Here is a 12,552-nt window from a genome sequence, read left to right as displayed (position 1 = left end):
TTTTACTTTAATCCTGAACTAGTGCAGATGACTGTTCTGCCAACATTAAGGGAAAACTCTACTTTTTTACTGATAAGGCTCAGTGGTATGCCAGCCAGTCCACTTTTGATTTGATTTTTTTGATTTGATTTATTATTGTCACATGTATTAACACGGTGAAAAGTATTGTTTCTTGCTCGCTATACAGACAAAACATACCGTTCATAGAGAAGGAAACTAGAGAGTGCAGAATGTAGTGTTAGTCATAGCTAGGGTGTAGAGAAAGATCAACTTAATGCAAGGTAAGTCCATTCAAAAGTCTGACAGCAGCAGGGAAGAAGCTGTTCTTGAGTCAGTTGGTAGGTGACCTCAGACTTTAGTATCTTTTTGCCGAAGGAAGAAGATGGAAGAGAGAATGTCCGGGGTGCGTGGGGTCTTTAATTATGCTGGCTGCTTTGCTGAGGCAGCGGGAAGTGTAGACAGAGTCAATGGATGGGAGGCTGGTTTGCGTGATGGATTGGGCTGCATTCACGACCGTTTGTAGTTCTTTGTGGTCTTGGGCAGAGCAGGAGCCATACCAAGCTGTAATACAACCAGAAAGAATGCTTTCCATGGTGCAACTGTAAAATCTGTACTTATAATCTGACTGACAGCCAATGTGCTAAATAGGTAGTGAATTAAAAATAATCCATTTATGGGATATGTGCGTTGCTGGCTGGACCAGCATTTATTGCCCATCCCTGAGAGCATTTAAGAGTCAGCCACATTGCTGTGTCTGGAGTCACATGTAGGCCAGACCAGGTAAGGGTGGCAGATTTCTTTCCCAAAAGGACACTAGGAACCAGATGAGTTTTTCTGACTATATGCTTTTTAATTCCAGATTTTAATTGAATTCAAAATTCAGCAGAGCATTGCCCTAGGTCTCTAAATTACTAGTCCAGTGACAATACCGCTACGCCACTGCCTTCCCTCAAATTGGCGATCTCCCTAAAGTTATGAAATTATCTTTTCTCAATGTATTACTCTGGGTTTTTAATTTCCATTTTGCCCAGTTTGCAGAGACATGTAAGTAAAGACTCTCCATGTCACTAATTCATAATAAGAAGTCTCACAACACCAGGTTAAAGTCCAACAGGTTTATTTGGTAGCAAAAGCCACCTGTTGGACTTTAACCTGGTGATGTGAGACTTCCTACTGTTTTTACCCCAGTCCAACGCCGGCATCTCCACATCATGACTAATTCATAAAGCAGTCCGTGAAACAAAGCTTGCAGTTTAAGTGTTTCAGGGCAAATTACGTTATCAGAGTATGAATTAGTGTTACGTTATCAGAGCATTGCACAATGTTCGTGGATCAAACGCTTTAACTCTGAACTGCGCTCCTAATGGCTCATTGTGCGTTCCATTTGTTCTGTTATCATGCCTCGAATATAAGCCATTGCAAGCCAATCTTTACTCTTCAGCATGGATCTTTAAAGCTGAAACTTGATTTTCTTTTTGTCCTCACGAGCAGCAAGTGGAGTATTTTCAATCCTCGCGACTGGCTGACACCGGCTTTACTTGCACTGCAGCCTGAGCTGCTGCTTTTAATTGACTGTACTCTGGAGCGAATGCTTTTCATTGCACCTCTCTGTCACTGACCAGGAGGTCATTTCACCTCACAAAAATTTCCTGTCTTGCTGTGTCCTCCTGTGTTAATTGTTTTAAGGCTTCATTCAGACAAATCCCTAGATATTGGTGGAGCAGAACTTGGGTGTTAAGAATTTGCTAGAGGGAGGATTATTAAATGAGCTTGGCTGCACAATAAGAAAGCAAAATAAAAAATCTCTGGCTGAATGTGGCTAAGGGTCTGAGGCACAGCATGAGAAGCTAATGGAGGAATTGGTTTTTGATTCACATTGTTCACGCACTTATCCACAGCACTGGGTGATTGAATTTTCTCCGTCCAGTCACTGAGGTGGGGCCCTAGGTGAGACACCGTGTAGAGTTTATTAAATAATCTGACTAGTAACTGCCTCTGTCGGGATGATTTGCCAACAGCTGTTCATGTTATAGAAGGAAAACGGAGTTAAAGTTTCACATTTTAAAGAGTTGTGTGAGCTGCAGGAGGAAACAGGTTGAACTTTAACTCAAGCCTCTGAGGATCTTGCAAAGAATATGCAGGATGTTGCTATCGAGGTTATTGAAGATGGTGGAGGACAAAAACGCTGAGGGTGAAGCTTTAATTATAAAGGATAAAAAGAGATATTAGGATTTGCATTACTCCTTTTATGGCCTTGGGTCAGCCAAGGGTTGCACAGTGGTTAGCACTGCTACCTCACAGTGCCAGGGAACTGAGTTCAATTCAGGCCTTGGGTGACTGTGTAGAGTTTGCAGGTTCTCCCCTGCATGGGTTTCCTCCGGGTGCTCCGGTTTCCTCCCCCAGGCCAAAGGTGTGCTAGTTAGGTTGATTGGACATGCTAAATTTCCCGAAGTATCAGAGGGAGAACTAGCATGGTAAATACGTGGGGTTGTGGGGATAGGACCTGAGTGGGATTGTTGTCGGTGCAGGATCAAAGGGCCACCTCCTGTACTGTAGAGATTCAATGAAGTGTAATGTCGGAAACATGGCAGCCATTTTACCATCTGGCAGTGGAAATGGGGCCTCAATTTAAATCTTTTACAAAAAAACAGCACTTGTGACAGTGCAGCACTCCCTCAACGTGGCATGAGTGTCAGCCTGGATTATAGGCTCAAATTTTCTGACTCGGCCTACCAGAATGACATAGATTCTGCCACGTGGCATCAGCACCAATTGGCACAGTTGCAACATCTGACCAGAGACACTGCTGGCACAGGGCATCCCACCAAGCTCCACCGAGAGATTTCTGGAGCTGGATTCACCAGCAAGACTGAGCAATAGCTGACACCGCGTAATGTCAAATGCCTCTACTTCAGCCAGGTTTTCATCTTGAGATTCGGTTGGGAAGGTTAAAATCTGCTGCTTTTACTTTCTGAAGGGGAAAATAATTGAAATACTGTTCTCCTGGTAGCTTACCTTGTAATCTAACAGCCAGAGCAAGCTGAATGACTAAACAAACTGAGGAATGGCCCTCTTGATTTTCCATGTCACTTATCTATCTTTTTTTTCATTCATAGGGGAAAATACACAGAAGATGAGATCTGCACAGTACCCAACCCCAGCAGAATTGGATGCATATGCTAAGAAAGTTGCCAACAATCCGCTGACTATAAAAATCTTCCCAAACAGTGTCAAAGTACCACAAAGGAAACACCTCCGTCGAACAGTGAACGGTTTGGATACTTCGGGCCAGCGATTCAGCCCTTACCCTTCTCAGGCTAGCTCCCATCGTGGTTTACTCGCAATTGTCAAGCTGCCCACGAAAAGGATTGTGAAAGACTTCGACGGAACCCGCGCAAGGTTGCTGCCAGACATGAACCCTCCGTCTGCCCCGTACGCTGCACCTAGCACTTTATCCCACCCCCAAAACATGTTGCTGCAACCGGGTTTACATGGATACCGGAAGATGCGCCCAGACGGGGATGCCCCTCCCAACGTCACGGTGTCTACCTCAACCATTCCGCTCTCCATGGCTGCTAACCTGCAGCAGAACAGGCCCTCTGACTTGAACAGCATTGTGCACCAGATATACCAGATGTGCCAGGCCAGCGCGGGCCTTAACACTACCTCAGTCTGTGAGGGACAGATCGCCAACCCCAGCCCCATCAGCCGTAATGTGCTGATCCACGCCAGCACCCGGGTGTCTGGCCACAGCGTGCCGGGTCACCTGCCCCCATGCATTGTAAATCCGGGCGACCCGACCATTGCCATGACAGCCATTGCCCCTGGTGGTGTTGCCATGGGCAATATGAGCAGGATGCAAGCGGCCTACCAGAATGACATAGATTCTGCCACGTGGCATCAGCACCAATTGGCACAGTTGCAACATCTGACCAGAGACACTGCTGGCACAGGGCATCCCACCAAGCTCCACCGAGAGATTTCTGGAGCTGGATTCACCAGCAAGACATTAAGTTACCCTGCTGAGCTTTGCCTGGGCCAGCCTTACAACCTGAAAGTTCCCGGGGATAAATTGTCGCCCTCGCCCCCAGTCAATGGAATCCAGGGGGCTCTACCATATTCCAACGGGCAGTACTTCCAGCCAATATGGAACAACATCCTTCCGACTCCCAACAGCGACAGCTCCGGGTCCCAGGACCTGGGGATGGTGTTTCACGGAGGAGCCTCGGGCCCAGTGGACTGTGTGGCGGGGACTCACTTTCGAGCTGGAGCTGGTTCCTCCAGCCAAACCAATGTCCTGCAGACCATGGACTACCTAGGCGGGGACTACCAGAACTCCTGCTTTAGAGATCAGACTATGGGGATGCTGGGGAAGGTCCACAGGCACTCCGGCCGAGGCCCAGAACCAAATCTTAATCAGAATAGTCATATTCACCATCATGTGTACAGATGAGCTGGGTTCAAGTAACTGTGGTGCTCTAGTCAGTCTTAACAGCAATTTTGGATCATGTTATTTGTGTTAATGCCTTTTGATTGCCAAACTTGTCAGTGATTTGTTTTTTAAAAAAGCCTTTTATTTATTTTAGAAACTTTTTTTTTCTCAATTTTTTTTTCTCTCCCTTTTCGTGAGGAAGAATATTTCATGAGATTGAAGTCTGTGTGTCTAGCCACCACTTTGATGTGTGATTAGAAACTGGCATCAGTGACAGGACTGGAGGGGGGAAGAATGCAAAACAGATGCAATCTTGCAAAAACATCTGCAGTGCCAGAATCTTTGATTTGAAGTGAGGTGTGAAAAGCTGATGGCAGCTGTTGAATTATCTGGCGAGTGTCCGCACATCACTCACTAGCACTAGCAAGTTTTCCTGTAAACCTGCACAATTGTCCCCATTAGTAGTTCTCGAGAGAGATGTAGGAGCCCTGTTATCCCACTTTACAGCGCGTCAGCATATTTATTCTGAATTTTCTTTTGCATCCGCTGTACTGTTTTCCGACCAGCAGGTTGTGGTCATGTGGCTTCTGCTCAACAATTTTAATGGTTCCCCCTCCCGCCCCGCTTCCTTTCCTCTTGTATCCCATGTGTACTGCTGACTTGTAGCAGCCTCTGTAATCTCTGAACTGCAGAGCTCTGTTTAACCCTGATGGATGATCCATTTGCAGAACTGTCACCAGGAGGGAAAATGTTCAGAGTGATATTTATGACCCAAGAAGTGACAGATTGAAAACTCATTTAAATCTACAGAGCTGTTTATTTTTTTTTTCTGCAGTGTAGATCAAAATAGGCCATAGTTTCAAAGCAAAATGAAGAACTGTCACTGCAGATGACAGTGCAGTCTGGGTTTTATGGTAATTTATTTAAAAACCTTTTGCGCTTTCCTGTCATCCTTTCTGTCTCTCTTTCCCCCCCCCCCCCCCTTCATTGTTTTTAGGGGAGATGGAGAGAATTGAAGGGCAAGTGAAGAAATTGACTAAAAGCCTCTGGTCTCAGCAGTGAAGGGCAATTGAAATGCTGACTTCCCCTCTCATGGGCCAATCACGCTGACCAGCTCCCTTTATCCAACCAGAGCTGATTGGAGAAGGCTAGGGCTTTTGTTTTGGGGACCGGGATGGGAAGGGGAAGAAAGATGGAGTCACCACATTGTGTGGAGGATGACTTACCCCAGGGTGCCTTTTGAGTAAAGCGCACACACTACTAGGATGATAGGTCTTAGTAGTTTGAGGGAGCAGTTTCTTGGTTATTTGCATCAGGTTATGCAGTTTGTAGAGTCTGTATTGCTGAAATCCCTGTATTTATGGTCCATGGAGACTGGCATGCACTATCCCAATTAATACTGAGTGCTGTAAGTATTTTAGGTTTTAGTTAACGCCCAGATATCATACTGCAAATCTTAGTGTTGCATGGAGAGGTAGTGATTCGCTAAATCATATGATCACTGTGACCCATTGCACCATGAAAACTTTCATCTGCTCATAAAGCCCCCTCCTCACTCCATGTTTTACTGACCTATGTAGGTTTGCCATTGTGTAATCTTGTGCCTTCAAAAACCTGCAGCGCTGGGAGGAGACATCTTTTGACTTGCACCAGGCATGCTTGTACTAAAAATGACCATGAAGCACTCGGGATTGTTAATCCAACTAGTTCACTAGTGTCCTTTTGGGGGCCGAAGCCTGCTGCCTTTACCTGGTGTGGGTCTGTATGCAACTTCATTTCCACACCAATGTAGTGGCCTAACAAGTTGCTCAATTGCATCACAAATTGCCACAAAGAGTGCAGTATTTTAGGAAGAAGGCAGCTTGCCTGCTTCTCGGGGTAAATGACGATGGACAATAAATGCTGGCCTCGCCACTGATGTCCACATTAAAGGAATGATTTTTATTTTTAAAAAAACTAGCAAACGCACAATAAGTGATTTTTGTAAGCTCAAAATTCATGCACTGAATCAGTCAGCGACAGACTCTGCAGTTAAGTCTTTCTTTAGATGAGGTCTTAAATTTAATGAATCCTCCCTGATAGCAAATGAACAGGAGAAACCACCAGGTGCAAGGGTCCTGGGTTTGAGTCCCAGGTTGTATTGCTGATCACTGCAGTTGACTTTGCTGTCCTGGGACAGATGTTCTCTGCAGATCTCCGCTCCCAGTTGCTGTCCAACGACCGCCTACTGGTTAGCCCTTGTGGGTGTTGAATGTTTGTGTCTCAACGGTGATGCCCCACACAGTCAAATGACATGACATTTGCTGTCAGGGCCAGAACTGGGAAAATAACTACTGGGGAGCAGGTGCCAGAGGAATGCTAACACCAATGCGTTCAGACTGAAACACATTGGCTTTGGTAGAGGTAGCGATTTTAGAAAGGAGGAAATTGAAAAGAATCCTGCTCTGATCACAAGGAACTCTTAACTGCAAAGACTGAAAGTACGATTTAATTTTGCCTCCCTGCTCTCCCCAACATCAAATGGGTGATTCCGGTCATCAGTGGCAGACCTATCCTTGGAATACATCCAAGAATTCCATGTCCATGCAATACTTGATTCCTCCTCATTGGTCTGCCTGCAAGGCAAAGATAATCTCCATTGGTAGTCCTTAATAAACAAAACTGACCTTTATCAGATGATCAATTTTAATTGCTGACAGGTTTGGCAACAAAGGTGTTAAATGCGTTCTTATTTTTCTCTTCCATACACTGGCTGAATATTGCTATACTACTGTAACTTTAAAAAAATTAAGTGTAATAATTCTGTATGAATGTTGCCTGTTAGTGAGGGTCCGAGTAGCAGCAGTTGTGTGCGAGTGTTGCCATTGACATCTGCAAGTCATTGGTCTCCCTCACAAGCCCATTGAAAAGCCTTAAGTCTTTGCTCTCTTCAGAGCTGTTGTAACGGTTTGAAAATAGAAAGCTGGCATTGTTTTCAGCACAAAACTACTGTTGGATAGCAACAATCGTTCTCGAGTGGTTCTCTTAAGAAACAGAACAATTAGATTTGGAATATTTTGTTCAATAGTTCAGGGCTGTAACAGTTTTTCTCTCCTCCCTCCCTCTCTCTCTCACCCCCTCCCCATCCCACGCTCCAAGTCTTTCAAGGCTTCAAAGCTTTACTGATGTTGACTAGTAATACGCTAAAAACTTTGTGATTGGAGTCACTATTTGATGAGCTTGGTCAGGTCATCGTGAAGAGTACTGCAGTGTCAATGCTGCTGGACAGTCACTGAAGTGGTGCCTGTTTTGTATATAAAGGAACATCACAAAGTCTGATGGTGGGTGGTGGCTGTTCATCAGCTGTGCAGCATTTCCTGTTTTTATTTTCTTTGTGCTGACTCTTGTCCCCTTGCACACAACCTCCGACCCAACAGCATCAGTAAGGGAAATAACAAAAATTTATCTTAAACCACTTTTGAACCTCTGTGCGACGAGTGGGCGTTGTGGGGGGGGAACCACTTCCATAAATTTTGAAAGGTTACGTTAATAACCACCATGCTTGTTTTAGAGGTTCTTTATGTAGCTGCTGTTGCCACCTGTGCACCCTAATAATTCAATCTGATAAATCACGACTACAATTGTTGGACTCCAACCCTGATACAATATCGCTCTCTCCACCAGCTGGTTTGTGTTCAGAACCGAATTAATGGGAGATTCATTTTCTAGCTGGGAGACTTTTTAAGACTTTGTGATGGTTGAAATGATAGAACATCTGGTTTGCCATTAGATTTCAGTGTTGTCACTAGATTTCAGTATCAAGCAACTTTCTCTGAAATTTACCTCTGTTCATCACTCAACAGCACAATGGTAGATTAAGCCTTTCTGAATTTTAGTTGTGGCTGATGAGTATTTTGAGCTGTGTAACACTAAGTGAAATGCTGGTATGTACGGGTCTGTCACTAATTTTGGTGGCAAGTTTAAGAGCATTCCCTTTCCCATGTCCCCTTGGCATCCGTATGCTAAATCAGCAAGAGCACGGAGATGGCTGTGTTCTGGTAGTCAGCAGGGCTGAGGTTTGAGCAGGAACAGAGGTATTGTGTCTCAGAAAATCGCAATGCGTTTTTGACAAGTGGCCAGTGTAACATCACTTCATCTCACACACCGTCAAGGGGCGTGCCCCACTGCACATCAAGAAAGGGTTAGACTTGTAATGTTTGACAGAAGAACTGAGCATCCTATTAATTGACTTCTAGCACAGATGGGTGTAGTGATGACTATTGTGGTTAAATGCATGGCCTTGCTGTGGAAATCAATTTTATTCCCGATGAAAAGTATTTCACAGCGTTTACAGGTTGTGACCTGCTAAAGCAGTTTAACTGCCATCCAGTGTTTTCAATTTTCAACTAAGAAGCTTTAGTAATGGATTTTAAAATTAGTTCATAGATGATATACAGAGGGAGGGTGTCGTGATAATTCCGGTCTCCTGGAATTGCTGTCTCTTGGTATCCTTTCCTTGTGCCCTAGATGTTACACGCTCAAGGGTAACGTTCATCCGAGTTTTGTTTTCTCTGCGGATTTGAATATCTGCAAAGATGCCGTGCTGTGTTGTCACTAGGATTTTTAATGTGCGCTGGGAGCGTGAAATCTTCATGCAGCAGAATTGTGAATATTCATCCTTGTGGATTTCAGTAAAGAAAAGCAATAGTCCAGTGAAGTTACAAGTCATCCGGCAACTTGAACTGTGAAGAGAGCAGTGGAATGAGCTTACAGATGTTGTCCTGGAAAGTTTGAACAGTGTTCAGAACTAGTGCTGACAATTTGTAGGCCTGTTACTGGTGGAGGCAGGAGCAGGTCGAGGTGATGGAAATAAGTGTGTTAACATCAAAGTGTATTTATTTAATGTGTTTTCTCTAGTCTAAGGTTTCAAATATCCAATGACCATACTGGAATGGGACCTGTGCCTGTTCTGGTAATTTGAGAAGCTTTAAAGTGTGTTTTTGTTCTAAAAGCCCTAATTCTAAATGAACACTTGTAGTTTTGTTTTCTTTTTGCTTACGATGTGAAAAGGGTGCCTCCACAGAGCTTGGCTTAACTTATTTGCTGCAATTGCCCACTGTGGAGGCGACTGCTGCTGTATTCTTTAGAAAAAAACAAGAAAACATAAATATAAGCTGCTTTTATACGTGCTACGGGTAAACTTGATCCATCTGCAGGAGACGTTGCAGTTGATGGAGTTACTGATGAAAAACTGCACCTGATTGGCAACAAGCTAGGGGTAGGATGTGTTTGGAGCAGGAGCTGCAATGATATGTACGCAGGTGAATGATTTCTTTTTTATGTGGACTTAAATGGACAAGACTGGGGCCTAAAACCTGTAGCAAAAGTGCCAATTTCTGAAGCAGAACCTTTATTGTGAGAACCCTTTCCTGGGGGGGGAGGCAGCACCTTTTTTGTTAAGAATTTGTACCCAATTATCATGAATAATCGACCATGTTATGTTTTACAGACCTGTTTGTCAGAAGTACTTGAGTTCGAGTGTATCTTTGTAAACTCTGCATCCTTCAGGCATGTGCTTCCCACGCCCCACCAGCCCAGGTCCCCCTCATACAGTCTTTTATCAGCTCTCGCACAGAGATGCTGACTTCACTATGCCGCTATTTTATTTAATAGCATCTACTGATGTGACTTTTGTGTCTTGTCGGTGGCTGATCTTGCAGAGCAGTGTGCCCTTTGGGTTGGGATTATAGTGTTGTCCAACTGACCCGGGCAAATCCAACTCACCTGGGACCACCTGTTCGTGCACTCAGTAGTAGATAGCAGCTGTATCTATTGGGTTTTTAAAGCTTATCCCACTTTTGCCAGCTATAGAATCCTGTCAAAATTGTTTTAAATAAGCTATGATATGCTTACCACCATCCCCACCCAGGTTTGCATTTCTGTCCTTAGTGCTCAGAGCCCTGTATGCACATTCTTGTACCTCTGCCCTTCAAACTATCCTTGTCAGCTCGCAGTGCAGAGACTTCTAGGTAGTCCAGTTTTTAGCAGAGAAGAGTGACTTGGACATTCAGGTGGTGATGTCTCTCTTTCTGACTCCTCCCCAGTCTTCAAGTGATAATGTGATTTATCATGCTGGACCAAGAAACTTGCCAATGCATTGACAGATTGAATGACCCATTGAAGCTCTCTGTACAAGACTCTTAAACACTATTGCTAGGGGCTGAACCAGTATTAATTAACAGGAGTGCGATTGTGAAGTATCCATTTCTTGCTTCATTGCTAGAAGCAGGTGAATCTAAACTAAGACCCACCACAGGTGCTTATAAAGGGTAGAGTGAAGCAACATCTATACCTTAGTGAATATGCCCCCTAACAGCAGCCATCTGGTGTCTTGTTTGGGTAAATGGTCACTTGTCTGATATTGATGTATGAAACTTCATAATTTATGACCGGGCTTCTTGATTTTAAAAAACAAAAATCGAGGGGGTTTAAAAACCTTAAATTTTCCTTCCACGCAGGGAAAGCTCAACACTAACTGGTTGGTGTGTGTTTTTCGATGTTTTCAGAGATGGAAATGTGAATGGTGAGCAGTTCTTGCTGTGTGGAGGATATATCAAATTCAGTATGAAAACGCTGTATACTATTGTAGAACTACATTTTGATGAAGAATAAAAAAAAATTTGCACATCTAAACGAAAGAAGCTCAATGTTGAAATTTTCTCTTTTTAAAAAAAGTTGTCGCAGCTCATGGAAGTGGAGATGGGACTGATCGCTTGCAATGGGTGATAATCTGGAACCGGACTTCCACGTGAGAGGCTACAGATCGGACGTTCTCTTGCAGCTGGGGAATATTTTAATAAAGTACGTCATTTTGAGGATGGATGAGGTAGAGATCACGTTGGGAAACGTGGTGTGGAGATGCCGCCGTTGGACTGGAGTGGGCACAGTTGCATGTCTCACAACACCAGGTTAAAGTCCAACAGGTTTATTTGGAATCACGAGCTTTCGGAATGTCGCTCCTTCTTCATCGGGTGACTCACCTGACGAAGGAAGAGCGCTCCAAAAGCGCATGATTCCAAATAAACCTGTTGGACTTTAACCTGGTGTTGTGAGACTTTTTGCCACGTTGGGATAGATTGTCACAAACTGTGGAATGGGAGGGACTGATACACAAATGATCTTGTCTCCTGTCTTATGAAGGACTGTAATCTGCAACATTTAATATCTCTGTTCCCACCTCAAGGTTGACTGTTCCCAACATTTTGTCATTTCAGCTTTCTAAGACGTGTTTTTTTTTCCTCCCCTATGTTTTCAGTAGTTTTGCTTGGTAAGGGAGGTAGAATGGAAAAGTTGAGAAATTGTGTTGGTAAAGCACTGGGTTTACCAGATCGTGCAATGGTACTTCGAAAGCATTAACTAACTGATGCACTCTCAGCGACCCAAATTTAGAACATTTGGGACCATGTAAACAAGTTGTAGTCTATAAATTACTGCAGAGGCAATGGAGAGTAGGTGTGTTGTAGGTCAATGAAGGGGGTGGATGATTAAGGGTTCTTGTCCCATGGAGGGGTTGAATCATCCTGGATTTATGTCAGCTGAGCAGATCTCATAAGTGGTCAATCTTTGTGTGAGCGCAGCTCATGTATTCTGACAAGAACCAAATCTTCTCACCCCAACATCCCTAAACTAGCACTTTTCCAGTTGTGATGACAACAGAAGCTCTGCTAACTGCCTGTCCCAGTGAGGATTTAAGCTAATGCTGGTGCCTCTTTCTGCCACCTTTTTGAGAGCAACCAATATAAGATTTTCCTGGTCAGTGTGTCTCAGTGCTGATGTGGCAATACTTTTAAGTTTATTTGTGTCACAAGTAGGTTTACATTAACGCTGCAATGAAGTTATTGTGAAAATCCCTTAGTTGCCACGTAGTTTGGATACACTGAGGGAGAATTTAGCATGGCCAATGTACCTAACCAGCACATCTTTTGGACTGTGAGGAAACTGGAGCACCCGGAGGAAACCCACGCAGACACTGGGAGAACGTGTAAGCTCCACACAGTGACCCAAGTCGGGAGTTGAACCTGGGTCCCCGGCTCTGAGAGGCAGCAGTGCTAACCACTCACCCACGCCACACACCACAACCA

At 44.3% G+C, this 12,552-nt stretch overlaps 1 protein-coding gene across 2 annotated transcripts in view; it reads left to right on the top strand.

Moving 5' to 3' along the window:
• Positions 1-11,100, top strand: part of fam222ba (family with sequence similarity 222 member Ba) — a 46,451-nt gene extending 35,351 nt beyond the window's left edge. For both annotated transcript variants that reach the window (XM_078224623.1, XM_078224624.1), the window contains exon 2: positions 3,117-11,100. In XM_078224623.1, the coding sequence (XP_078080749.1) occupies positions 3,134-4,453 (1,320 nt within the window). In that variant the 5' untranslated portion in view covers positions 3,117-3,133 and the 3' untranslated portion in view covers positions 4,454-11,100. The remainder of the gene's footprint in view (positions 1-3,116) is intronic.
• The last annotated feature ends 1,452 nt before the right edge of the window (positions 11,101-12,552 follow it).

This window comes from Mustelus asterias, chromosome 12, assembly GCF_964213995.1.
Source record: "Mustelus asterias chromosome 12, sMusAst1.hap1.1, whole genome shotgun sequence".
Lineage (NCBI taxonomy): Eukaryota > Metazoa > Chordata > Chondrichthyes > Carcharhiniformes > Triakidae > Mustelus > Mustelus asterias.
Note: the sequence above shows the minus strand (reverse complement) of the source record. Positions and strands in the feature narration are given on the sequence as shown.